We start from the raw sequence: 14,347 nt of genomic DNA on the forward strand, positions 1-14,347 counted from the left end.
TTGAGCGATGAAGTCGTTTTTCTACTTGAATTTTCTACTAATATTATATCTAGACATAAAATTATGTAGCCTAAATTAACGTGATTGTATAGGTGCAGTTAGGCTGTGGGTGTGGTAAGCTAGCTTGTTTACACACACACACCGTGTCATTTCAGGACTCTGGTGTGACCAACCACAGAATTTTATGATGGTAATTTATCATGATTTCAGAAGTATACTACGGAACAGACTACACTTATATAGCACCATTCTGGTCTTCCAACTACTCAGAGCACTTCTAAAATACTTGTCACTTTCACCCCATTTATACACTGATGGCTCATCAGAAAGGAACTAATACATTCAAACAGATTCATAAACATTTGGCACAGCATTCAGGAAGCAAGTTTGGGTTCAGTATCTTGCTCAAGGACACGAACCACCAACCTCTGACTAGTGGACGACCACTCTACCTCCTGAGCCACAGCCACCTGTCTGCTTATTGTGAACTGGTCAAGAAGCTGTATAGATTAATGCAAATATTTTGGTAACCATGGTAACATAGTATAAACACCTAAGCATATCAGTGCTGGGAATTTCCCTGATCAAAGTCAAAATGAGGTCATCTTACTCTGTATACTTTGATAGTTCATGAAGTCCATTACAATTTGCATATCAAAGCATTCTCACAGTTATCCCCCAGTAATATTGTGATACAAGCTGCTTCTTTTTCATCCCGTCACTACCGGTTTTCCATTATTTATTGCAATTCTGCCCATTTGCAATCTGATGATACTAAGGTGACTTCCGGCTTTCTTACAGGGCAGATGTTTTTCTGCTTGCGCTCACCTCTTCCTGCATTGCTTTGCTAATATTCTTGTTTTTTTTCTGCTAGAAATAATGAGCAGCAGGTCCTGGATACTTATAAATCATTGGGACTGTAATTTATTCAGATAAAGTATATTATTGCTAATCTTCAACGCTTTGACCTCAGTAGTATGTGAGTGCAGGCCTGTACTGCAGTGACTGGAAACACTGTACTTAGCTAAAGCTAATTAGCAGCAAGATGATGCAGAATGACATCAGAAGTGTTCAAACAACTTGCCTGTCTATCTGTATAATTTCATGTTTACAGCTATTGGTTTGTTGGTGAAAAAAGCAATTCTTTCTTTGATCTGGACCAAATGAACTGAAGGTGTGAAAGCCACCTTATCAATAGTGAGCTGGGAGGAAATTTCAGCATCAGAGTTCAATATGAGGTTGTTGTTTAGAAACACTGGTGCACACATTTTTTATTATCTTTGCACAATCCCAGTTTTGTCCTGTTTCCCACTTTGTCAAATTTGCCTAATTGCTTGTAACCCCTGTTAAAAATAAAAAAAATGTCCATTTCTGCCCATTATGGCTTATAACAGATCTCTAATTCACATTAATATACTTTTGCAAAGGTTGCAATGATAAGGAATAAAGGCTTTAAGCTTAAAATCAAAGGTGAACAGTGATAATACTTGTGTCCTTTACGTTAGTGAGGAATTTTGAAATCTAAGAGGACTCAGGTGCACTGTCAAAACATAGGCTCCTGTGTCATCGCACAACCACAGAATTAACTTGTAAATTATAGGTAGGTTTGCAAGGGGTACCAGGGGTCAAGGTTAGGGCTGGGTATTAAAATTTTTCTTGGAGGGGTACAGACCAAAATATCCTGGCAGCAGTTTCCAAAACACATGAAGCACTGTAAGCTGGCATAAAATGTCTGTACAGATTCTGGTTCTTGTTTACTTTGATCAGACAGTTCCTGATTTAAACAGTTGGGATATTTTGCTTCTTTGTTAATTAAAAAAAGTTTTCTGTTTTCTCAAAGTAAGCATTAATTAGTAAGTATTAGGACTGAAACACTTGTATCGCACTTGATTGAAATAAAATTCAAACAATATCCAGCTCTCAGTGAAGACAAGCTGTCAAGTCCGGAGTAAACTGAATTGAAACTAATTCCTCTCGATTTTGAACAACTCTGGTTTTAGAGAGGGTGTTTTTTTTCCTGACCAATGAAAGCATTAGCAAGTACTATGACCAGCACCAAGTACATTTTTCTTTCAACCTGGACTGGTCCTTTAGAAAGAAACCCAGTAGGAGTGACTGCCATTATACAGGCCTTTAATTTATCCAACACTGAGAATCAATAAGGTCAGACACACACTTTCATGCATCCTTTATTCCGTTATATGCATTAAAACATCCATTGTGCTGCTTTTTTGCAACCACCACCACATTTGACAATCTGTTTCACAGCATGTTTAAGGCTTATTTATTCTGTTTTACACACTATTACCAAAATCTGATTCTACAAGCTTCATCTGCCTTTCATTTGCATATCATAATTCCAGTGTTAAAATCAATGAGATTAGACTGCCCTATCTAAGGGCTATTATGTATAGAGAAGATATTGAAGTATAACATTACAGAGGATTATCAAACAAACCAGCTTCAGGGAGAGTGTAAATCTATCAACATTTAGACTGGAAAACCTCGTAAAAATGTCAGTATCAAAACAATAATCACTAAAGCAGGGTCTTCATTTCCGTTAAAAAGAAGAACTAGAGGAAATGTACTAGAGCTGATCATGGGCCTAATATCCAAAAACATCAGCCCATTAGCTATAATCAAAAAACACTAATACCCAACCAACAAACCACTTCACAGCAATACACGGATGAATCAAACAATCATCACAAGTTGCTATGCAAATACCCCTCAAACACAATCCTTCTCTGAAAACATTTTCACCATTTACTTCAATGTGATAGTGTTTGACTTCATTTGTTAGTGTTGTCCTTTTTTTCATTTGCAGGGAGAGCAGAACACATGATTCAAATACAGTTGATACAAGTTGAAATGTCGACAAGTATGAGAGGTGATTTGCATGCGTTGCTTACTTTTCCACAGCATTCCATTTCCCCTTTGAGGATGTCTTTGGAGTTTGAGCTGGGAAAAGAGCAAAGGAGCTCAGGAGACAGCAGCATTGGTGAAAGAAGACATCCTTTGCTGATTCCTGTCCTACTGCAAGCAGGAACACATGGCTGACAAAACGAGATGACAGTGATCAAGCTGAATTTGGTTTTTGTACCTTGCTGTCATTTCAGTTTTCCCCAGCTGTCCGGCTTTCAAAGTGATCGATCGATTCCTCTGATGAATAGCAGCAGTTATCAGTCCCTCTGAAGACCACGAGAGCCTGCTGTAGTCGACAGGACTGGATGAAATGTCTACATACATAAGGCTTTATTTGCAGTGTGAAATGATATATTAAGTACATACCCAAACCGAGCAACAGCATGTTCACCTTGAATACCTTCACATGCAGCAGAGTTCACAGTTCAATGTCTTCTGTCTGCAACCCAGCACCATGCTCCCTGGCTCTAGATTACAGTGTGAGTCTAGCGTGTTTCTGTTTGAAACAGTTGTCAAGTCTTATTACCACATGATCTCCAGTTTATAAAAGCATAGCCCCGATACCTGCTGTTCTCTCTTCTATTGAGGTAAGCTTCTGTATTACCCAGCATTTGAGTTATTCTTTGCCGAGTTGCTTAGTGGCAAATGTACACACCAGGTGTGACACAATTTACAGATACTATAAGTGAGAAGTTTGATGCGTACACAAATGACCTGTCCTAATTACACTGTGGGTTATGGAGCAATATGACTTTTTTGACAATGGCTTAACCAGATACTGGGATGTCAAGATGTGTTTGTATTCTGCAGCATAGGTTGATAAAATCAGTTTACTTTATGATGTGTTTAGTACAAACAATTTAGGTCCTTTGATAAATTCAGCATTACATTCTGCAGCAGATGATCCACCAATCACGATGTATTTTAATAAACACTTAAGGGTCACACCGCTCTTTACAGCTGCCTTTCATTGTGTGGTTTGTGCAATTTTTGTGAACAGCCAAAACAATTTTACTAAAGCACTGAAGTAAATGCTGAATATACCAGCAGTAACCATGTTTTGCCACAGAGGGAGACATACTGTAAATTGACAAATTCTCAATGAATGAATCATTGGATCCGTGTGTAAGAGGCCCAATGTGCAGGGGCACACTCTGGTTAACAACTTTTAAACACACACAAACACACAAACACACATCCCCATTGAAAAAAAATTTAAAAATAAACAAAATACCTTCTACTTGCAATTAAGAAAAACATGGAATGCCAATAACAAAATGAATCAACATATACATATCCGAGCACAGAACAAATCATTTCCTGAAAATATCTGCACATTAAAAGTGCAATTGTTTAATCAACCCTGAAGAGTAACTTAAAAATACAGAAAGTAAAAAACTTCAATTGCATCTTGAGGTGCAAAATTGATACTTCTTCACCTGGTATAAAAGAATATGAAAATCAAGCTTGAACATTGCAAAGACTGTCAATCAAAAGAAAAGCAGGGATCATGGGAAAAACAGAAGGAAGAACAAGGATATGACAGACACAGAAAAGATGCGGGAGATGGAGTGAGTAGAGGAGGAGCTGGAGTGGGAAATGAGTCCAGATTGAGCAGCGAGTTCAAAGACCATCTAGGCCTGGGTTTACTGGCAAACTGCGTCCACAGCCAGGTGTCGAGGACACTACATGTTAAGCCTAAGCTTAACGCCTGGCCAGTACTGGCCTTACCTTTGGCTTCACCTCAACAATTTAAATCCACCTCCTCTTCCAGTCCACTACACATTCCCACCCTGAAATGGCCCCCCAAGATCGAGGGAGAACAGCGTGACCAGTTTACTCCAGTCCTGCTCCCGTGCCAACAGAGGAAGGTGGAAGATGATAAGGAGGAGGCTTCTTGAGTGTGTTGAGATGAACCCCGGCCTGGGTGCTGAGCTTCCCTCAGGAGGTGGGAAGCTCGAAGGAGATAAACTGCTTGAGTCTCTCCAGGTACTGTGCGTACAGTTCAATGTCGTTGTGGCCGGCTCCCTCGACCCACAAGGGCTCTACAGCACGGGGACAGCGCTCGTACATGGCCAGGCCATGGGAGAAGTCGATCACCTCGTCCTCCGTACCATGGATCACCAGCACTGGGGACGCCACCTTGGACACCTTGTCAATACTATGGAGGGGAAAGAGACCAAAGAGATTAAGGGTAAGTACAACAGTCCCACAGCATTAACCTGTGACAGTGGGCTAACAAGCAAATGTGTCAGACCTTTATAATCTTTCAAGGGCCTGCTGAATTAGACTGACCATTGATATTCTAACAAATGTATTAAATGGACAATTTTGACTCATTGTGGAGGAAAACACAGTGAAACAGAAGGCCTTTCTCAATACTAAGCCTTGGCCAGTTGCGGTTTGATGGTATCAAAACAGGTATGAAAAAGTCAAAGTTTCAAAACCACTAAAATGTTCCCTTATACCGTTGCTACTGTATCAGCTGTTTTTTAACCCTCTGCAGCAGTCAGTCACCTGTGTGTAGGATGGTCAAAGAAGGGGAACCCATCGGAAAAATACACCATTTTGTACATCTGTTCAATATCACATCATCAAAAAAAGAACAACAAAAACAACTGCTGGCTCTTGTGTCTTTTCCACCGCTTGTCTGTTGTACGGATAGACACCACGTGTTTATGCGCATCAACACTGAAATAACAATAACTGATTTTATAGCGTTATTGGAGGATTTTCAAAATCTACAGTTCACTGACAACAGAGCAAACTCCATCTGCTAATGAAGATACTGTATGTCAGAAACCAGAACAAGTGAGTAGATCTTTGGATCCTGAGTTGAGATTCTTTTGTTGTTGAAGCATAATTTGGGGAAAGAAGAAAAATCTGTGGGGTCTTCCGCCACCACTTCTGGTTGATGCAGAAAGAATGCTTTCTTTTTGAAATACATACACAAGTTAGCTCTCAGATTACCCCTGATAAAATAGGCAGCGCAAGAACAGTCCATGAGAACAGTACAGACAAGAACACAGACTGAGAAAGACCTCGACTCTAACAATGAGTCTAAAACTACCCATAAAACCCAGGATTTGACAACAACAACATATTGCCACTGTGTACGACTTCATTACCTCCAGTGGTAATATAAAACAAAGGAACTGTGGCAGACAGCGATGTACGTCTACACGCAGCGCCACGTGTAAGAACTTTTTTTTTTAATTAGAGATTCCAAATTCCTGACATACCAATCGAGGATATTTTGATTGACATCAGCCAAGAGATGCTAAGTAATAACTGTCATATTAGCAGAAACTTGATCACAACTCACAGGTCTGTGTCTCTTGTTGCTAAAAACATCTGCTTTTAAAAATAGACAAACGGAGGGCGCTTGTTCTGGCATTGTTTGAGGGTGAGAGGTGTACAAACACACAGCAGATGGGAAAACGGAGGTCCGTGTGGGTACATGAGACCCTAAAGAGGGGACATCGCTGGTAGTACCACCAGAGCTTCGTCTTAATGATGGTCGGTTCAAGGCTTATTTTAGGATGATTCGGGGACAGTTTGTTGCAGTTTCCGGACAATCCAAGTAACTGTAAACTTCAGTCACCACAACTGAAGGCCCGTCTCTCAATTCATTTGATTGGACAATGGAAAAAACGCATATGACGTCAGGTGCTTTTCAACTCCGTGCGCTCAGAGCGCTCCTTCGAAAAACGCGAGGCGCCCAGAGCACAGAAACAGCGCGCAACACACTCACTGCCAATAGAATACAATTTAAAAAAGGGCGCCTCTCACTGCAAAAAAACGTGTTCTGTCTGATCGGAGCTTAAGACGACAGAAAAATCTAAAATGCATGACCAACATCTGACTAAATTGTCACTGATGAAGACTAGACTAAAAGTCTAGGATCATAAATGACTAATGACGAAAACTTTTAAAAAATGTGCATTTTTGTCAAAAGACTTCTAAAGTGACTTAGAACGAAAACAAATAAAACCAGATGGCAAAATAAACACTGCTAGCCAGAAAGAGTGGATATTAGTGGTGGGGAAAATAATTGATTTTAGATGCATCGCGATGCAGACTTGGGCGATTCTGAATCGTTTCATAAACGGCAATAATTGATTATATAGAGGTTAATTAAATAACCTAATGTTGACAAAAAAGGTGGAACTCCGAAGGGCAGCTCTGTGCGCTGCACACAACGGAAACATGTGGTTCTCCCTCTTTGGCACAGACAAGCAGCTGTTGAAAGAATGACTACTTTCTACTACTTTAACATGATCAATAAAATCAATGCGCAACTATCGTTAATGATTTTCACCCGCACACTGTGCAGCACGGTAGCACTTAGCTAGTGTCCTCTGCTCATTCTTCAAAGGACAACTATATTACAGGCGGCAGTAGGTGACGGTGAAAGCAGCGGAGCAGAGGAAAATATGAGCGCTATGTTTCAGTCTGGCAGTAAATGTATAGTGCATTATTAAAGTCTGTCTGTTGTTTTCCAACTACTGGAAAACAGACTGCCGTCTGGAAGCTGAGCGGGCAGTTGTTTGGCTGCTAGTTCAAGTTAGTTTGTTGTCATTGATCCATATATCGAGTACACAAATGAACAAAATGCTGTTTCTCAAGGCCCATGGTGCTCAATATAAGATTACAATAATCTACTTAAAGGATAAGACACAGACATGTAACTGCACTAGACGAGACAAAAAAAGAAGATAGAAGATACTTTGTCACATATTACACATACTTTGTTGCCCAGGAACAAATATATTAAAGGTGTAGTTAATGTGGTTTGGCTGGAGCATTGTAAAGTGCGTAGTTCAACCCCCATCTGACTCTATACTAATAACAGCAACGTCAGAAATAAAAATAGCAGCAGCAGAGGTCAGTAATAATGGTGTAATAATGTAATAATGCTATGCAATGTTAGCTACATTTATATGAAGTAACATTGAATATCTGCATTTCAGTACTACCAATTTTTTTGGATTGTTACAAATACTTTGTTTTAAAAGTACCAAGTAGTCACACAGTGAAAAAAATACATCTTTATCCTATTTGTTTTTAAATTGTAACCCTCGTAATCATATGAGGTGCCTAAAAATTCCCACCCTTGAGGGGATGCATCGTGATGCATCAAGATATCGAATTGAAGACCTGATAATTGTATCAAATCGTGAAACCAGTGAAGATGCACACCCCTAGTGGATACTGACATGACATGTAGGTCTGCTGGGATGTCAAACAGTGGCAACTAGATTTTAAAATACAGTTGCTATTTGCCCAGGTAACTGTTGCTGTGATGTACATGTATGATGTGTGTGTGAGAGACTCACCTGGGGAAGGCATCAAAGCAGTAGGTCTTCCGTGTATCAGGGAAGGCCACCCGTAACCCTGACATGAGAGGTGAGTGTAGGATGACAGCGGCACATTCATAGCGAGCAGCCAGGTCAATGGTGGGCACAGTTCCAATGCTCTGGCCATACAGAATGATGTTCTCAGGTGTTACACCATACCTGTACAACAACACACAGACAAGACAGATTAATTTATAAAGTGATTTTACACAAAACAAGACAGCACCATATTGTAAAAGCAATTGAAAACATTAACAAAAAATTGGGAAGGTGAATGTTATGCGTTTGTGATCTCTGGACCATTCAGATCTGAGCAGCATCTTCTTCTGTCTGTTTAAAGCTAGGTATCCATAGATATGTAGCACAAATCTTTTACTACTACAGAAATATTATGAGTTGGTTTGTTAAGACAAACACCTAGTGTTCTGCCATTAAACCAGTGCAGAAGAAGAGAGCTCAAAAAGATGACGTACTTAAACCAAACATCAAACAGTGGAAAAACTAAGTAAACATGATGGGAATGAAGCATTTATGTTTGTTTCATGTATTAATTTGAGGAACATTATAGTGTTCTCATTGCCCCCTGATGCAATATTTTGTCTCTCCAGTGGTGTGGAAGCTTCAGTGGATGTTTAACTCATAATCTTCATGTACGTCAGCATTTATTTGCAAGTCTGTTTCCATTGCACTTGTCGCATTCTGCTTTTAATCAACAAAAAAAACAACCTTTTCTACCTCAACAAAGTGTAAAAACCTTTTTTTCAATATTTAACAATATCTTTGTATCATATTTTTGGCATTTCTGCTCAGTTTCTTAATGCACAAATTCAAAATGAGCATAAAAACTGGTGGATAGAAACCCACCTTCAAACTATAACATTAGCTCAGCAGCCAAAGTGAGACACAACGGTCAACAGGATAATTTAGACGATCTGATAACTTCAGCTTTAAATATCAGATGCAACTTGTTCGTCATTATTCTTATAACCACATAGCAGTTCACACAAAATATAATGCCTGCTTTGAATTTAATGGCTATTTCTGAGAATAATAATACCATAGTAATATAGTAACTATCAACACCAAATGTGGGATACAGTAAATTGGTCTGGTTTTCTAAATACAGATATACAATGAAGTTCTTTGAAGTTGACTTCAAGTAGTATACCATAACTACTATTAACTGTTTTGTCAGTGACTCCAGAATAATGTTTTTACTAGGAGCACTGTAGCCCTTAAAGGTAGGGTAGGCAAGTCGTTTCTAAAACACTTTTTGTCATATTTGTTGAAACAGTTTTTATACACCAGTACATATTAAAAAGTCAGGTACTCTGAAAAAGAGAGTATAAAAATTGGGTGTCTGTAGTCCTCTCAGGGCTGCAATAAAAAAAGCCACTCGTTCCATTCGCAGCGAATGCACAGATTGGCTGGGTGGCTCACTGCCATGGCTACCAGCCCAGAGCCCTTTAAAGAGAGAGTCGCGTCATCTCCATTCACTCTAATGGACCAGTTTTTCACAGCAATGGCGGATCATGGAGCGTCTGAATAGTTCCCGGAAGTTAGCATCAAATGCTAGCAGCGCAGCGGAGCTGCAATAGAAAATGCAATTTGGGATGCACGTTTGAAAGGTAAGACGTGAAAACAAATAAATAAGTAAATAAATTCATTATTTATTATTAGCACAACTGAATCAAGTTAACATGTGCATTAAAGCATGTTGTGTGGATTTCCTCCACTAAATTTGAAGATTTACGGACATTAACAAACAAATTATGATACTGGCAATGGATAAGGTTAGCAGCACACAATATAAACAGGGGCAGCATACTAATTTATTTAGTGGTATTTAATTTAATTTAAATATATTAGTGGTGCGTGGATGAATAAAAGATTTCAAAACGTTATTTATTTTTGGGGGGTTGGGGATTTACCCTCAACACTAAAAGTAGTATACTAACATTTTATAAAAGCAATCTTCATAGTAAACATTAATTATATTAGAGCAGTAGACTGCATGGTGGAGGAGCAGTGATGCTAAAGAGTACTGAGTGGACCATGGTGAGAAGATAGAAAATAACACGATTGTTAACATACCATTTATAAGAAATCATACTTAAAATGTATGAGCTTATTTTCCACACAACAATCCAGGTTTATTAACCCACATTAATGCACCATATTGGTGAACACTCAATTCTTACTGTATATGTTTACTCTAATTACATAATTACTTTGTACAAATTCATATCACATCATCATCAGAGTTCCTGTATGTGAGAACTGTTTGAAAAAATAAAAACATTCACTAACTAACAAACTATCTAGTAACTGATGCCAACATCAGCAGCAAATACTAGTTCCAAAATTTAACAATCCATAACTTCTCAATCAAACCTGTAGCTGTTTACAAGAAAGGTTGAATTGAGAGCAACTGGACTGAAACGTCCAGATGCTCCCGATTCACCTTTTCTTGGATAAACAGGACTTGGATGAATCTTTACAGATGTGTAGGTTTGTCTAACCCTTTCTCTTGTTCTCCATCTCTCAGCACAAGAATCACAGGGGGTTCAGTGGAGCCTGAAGATGATCTGCAGTGATGTTTTTAATAAACCAAACATTAAGCCAGTGATGTGTACCTCATATTTTTATGTTGTTAGCTTCTTTATTGATGGTAAAGTTGCTCCTGTTGACCTGAGTCAACCTTTTTTCCTCCTCTCCATGTCAGCTGGGAAACCAAACATTCGTACTCCTTTTTCTGACCGACTGCAGCATCATCTCCACACAGCACAATAAACCTTGTTGTAGAGTGTTGTAAGACAGTACGCAGGCACAAACCACTTAACATGCTGTTTTCTGAGTTTACTGGAGATTTATTAAATTAATACATGACAATCATTGATAGTCACCTGTCTGTTCTATCTGAAGTCATAAAGATTACATTAGTCATGAAGATCAATTAACCCTGGTACCGTGGGATCACTAAAAGGAATGTTAGAAAGGTAAATCTGATCTGAATTTTAAACGTGTTTCCAAGAGGAACACACTTTCCAATGTAAGGTTTGCCAAAAAATGTCCACAAGGTAGGTTATTGTAGTTGTTATTGTCAAAAATGTTCTCCTTTTAAAAAATATAGTAATGTAACTACATACACGTGTCACTGTGCTGTACAAATATTGTAAATCAACACATTTATTGTATTATCACTTAAAATTGCCATTTTGTAGTTTCTCTTGCTCATTTTCAATTTCACGCGTAGGACTTCCGGGAACTATCTGTGGTCTCCATGAACCACGTGAAGATCAAGAATTTTGGACCCCCGCTGACGCGACTCTTTATAGGGCTCTGTACCACTTATAGGAGCTACTCACATGCGCACACCCGGTCAGTTCTCTCAGACCTGACAAGGCGAAGCGGTCAGACAGGAGGTAATGTCTGCGTGGCGGCTTTTCAACGATGGTGACAAGTGAGGAACACCAAAGGGCTAAAAAGTTAGACTGTGGTCGCTTTATTTGTACCGGACAGGTAATGTGGCTTTTTTCATTTTGATGGTAATTTGTTACTTTCGTCGCTAGCCAGCACAACTACCTACTTAGCAAAACGTCCAGCTAACGGTAGCTACGAGTGCAGGCCGGTGTAGCAGCCCGAGTAGAGATGATGATTTATCTGTAACGTTAGCTGCAGCTGAGAGCTGTGTTTACCTAGTAGTAAGACAATGTTGGTGTAGCCTGTGGCGGTTTAGATATTCCCCCTCACCCTGCTATGGGTCCTGTTTGTGCGTGTGTGTCTTTCGGACCTGTGTGTAAATACTAACATAATAACAGAATGAAAACACAGGATTAATAAAGTATATCTATCTAGTGTACATAAACAACGCTGGCTAAAGGACCCTAAGTATCTGTGTTTCTGGTATATAAGCTACTTTTTATATAGTTTGACATTGTATATAGCTAAACCTACTGAGTGAAAACCTTTTACTGTAATTGGTGCTGTTATGCCATTATTTATTATACCAGAAAAAAATACTGTATGTTTTATTTCTATTGTACTGTTATTTCAACTGCAGATTTGGAGTCTTCCATAACCATGTATTTCTCACCAGTATACGCTGATCGGACCATGCTGGCTGGCCTGATTACAACCACCGTGTCCACAGTCTAGCCAGGAGAAAAGCTGATGACACAGTTCAGTATGTCGCATTTTTATTACTCCTGTACATTTTACTCAATACATTATAAGTGATGAGCATAGACTGTATATAAGAAATGGACGTAGTCATCGTGACGTCACCCGTTGCTTTGTGGACTGCCATTTTGAAGCCTTGAGTTTGGCCGATAGGTTGCCGCCATGTCAAGTTTTTGCAACCAGGAAGTGCCCGGAAGTGACAATACGGCGGAGCTAACGGCTGTGTGTGGAGCTAGTTAGCTTGCTTAGCTAGGTGCAACTGTAACTCACTTTAACTGTCTTTTTAACAGGGCTGATAACTTTGTCTAGAGTCTTAAAACTAAATGTACTCACCAGAAAAAGTGAACAGCCAACTCCTAATAAGCTTTTTCAATGGTGCTGGTTAAATTTACACAGTGCCATGGGTACGAATCGGCTCTAGCCTGATTAACAGGTCGCCATGGTAACGACTTGTTAATCAGATAATCCCGCCCTGAAACATTCTCTGCTTTGTGGTCTATTTTAAAATAAATGGGACCATAATTTACTAAATGAACATTATTTTGTATTGAAGAAGACTTGAAACTAGCGACTGAGACCATAAACTCATCAGGAAAGTGTTTACTGGGGTAATTATTCAGCTGAGAAGTAGGGTCATTTTCCCATTTTTTCCTAATACAGCCGGAATTCTTTTTGCAACCAGAAGAGTCGCCCCCTGCTGGATTTTCAATAGAATGCAGGTTTCAGGGACTTCCGCATCGGCTTCATATTGTAGACCGGAAGCTTCCCGCTTGGTGATGAGTCAAAAAATATTAAACAGTATGAGGAATACAGATAGATGGTGCTGATTTACTGTTTTGATTGCATTTTATGTGGAAATGCTAACTACTGTATAAGAAAACAATGTCAGGTATTGCAAACTTCACTAAGTCGCTGCCTAGAAGCAGAACCAGGAGACCTGATGATCCCCGTCAACATGGGGTTCAGTGAGGTGTCCCTGCCCCAACTGTGTTGCTAGATACAGCAAAACGTACAACAAAAAGTAATATGGTTGGTTTTGAAATGTGGTAATCATGTCAGAGAGGTGACTGTGATATATTAAATCATCTCCACAGAAGCGATACGATGCTACATGCAAAGTCTGACATGTCTTCATAATCAGTCAGGACACCTCTGGACACTCCTTGTCTGTCTTCCTGTATATACGCATTTTTAATGATGTTTAAAAAGTATCTATTTGTGATATAGGTTGTAGTTTTAGTGGTATATAATAACAATAAACAAGTGTTATACCACATTCGGATGTCATTATTTCAGACATAAATGTTTATTATTTGTTTATGCTGCAAGTGTAAAAACGGCATTTATCACTTCAATTTTTTTATTTAAAAAAGAATGAAAATATTATTTAGAACAAGGAAAAATATCTTTGTATTTTCTCTACCCTCCTGGGAATTAAACAAAAACGATGTACAGGTATTCATCCACACAGTGGAGGGAATTATTTGTTGGTGACATTACATCTTCCACCCTGCTGGGATTAAACCTCTGTATTGTCCCAGTGGATCAGGAGAACAGTTGCATATCTTCCAGAAACAGCAACTCAGTATCACGACTCTGTGACCAAGTGCTCCACACTGCCACACTCCAAACTGTCTGTATGCTGCCTGACTGAACTGTCTGTTACTCTGTCCTGGGTCTGGAAGATCAGCCTTGAGTGGTGCATGGAAACACAGTAGTCTGGATGTTGTCCACAGTCCTCAGATTCTGGCCTGTAAAGGAATATATAGCTGTTAGAACCCAAAATTGGAAAGATTGGTGTAATAGGACAGAACATTCCTCAACATGATCAGATATTTTTATTGAACAGGGCTTTGTTGTTCTCTAACAGGACTTCTGTG

The 14,347-nt window shown here is 39.2% G+C and overlaps 1 protein-coding gene across 1 annotated transcript in view; it reads right to left on the reverse strand.

Moving 5' to 3' along the window:
* Positions 1–2,176: 2,176 nt before the first annotated feature.
* abhd17c (abhydrolase domain containing 17C, depalmitoylase) overlaps positions 2,177–14,347 on the reverse strand; it is a 34,101-nt gene continuing 21,930 nt past the window's right edge. The window contains exons 2-3 of the mRNA XM_046073647.1: positions 8,265–8,444; positions 2,177–5,086 (exon numbers count right to left, since the gene is read on the reverse strand). Of these exons, the coding sequence (XP_045929603.1) occupies positions 4,867–5,086; positions 8,265–8,444 (400 nt within the window). The 3' untranslated portion in view covers positions 2,177–4,866. The remainder of the gene's footprint in view (positions 5,087–8,264; positions 8,445–14,347) is intronic.

This window comes from Micropterus dolomieu, linkage group LG17 (genome assembly GCF_021292245.1).
Source record: "Micropterus dolomieu isolate WLL.071019.BEF.003 ecotype Adirondacks linkage group LG17, ASM2129224v1, whole genome shotgun sequence".
In the NCBI taxonomy this organism is placed as follows: Eukaryota; Metazoa; Chordata; class Actinopteri; order Centrarchiformes; family Centrarchidae; genus Micropterus; species Micropterus dolomieu.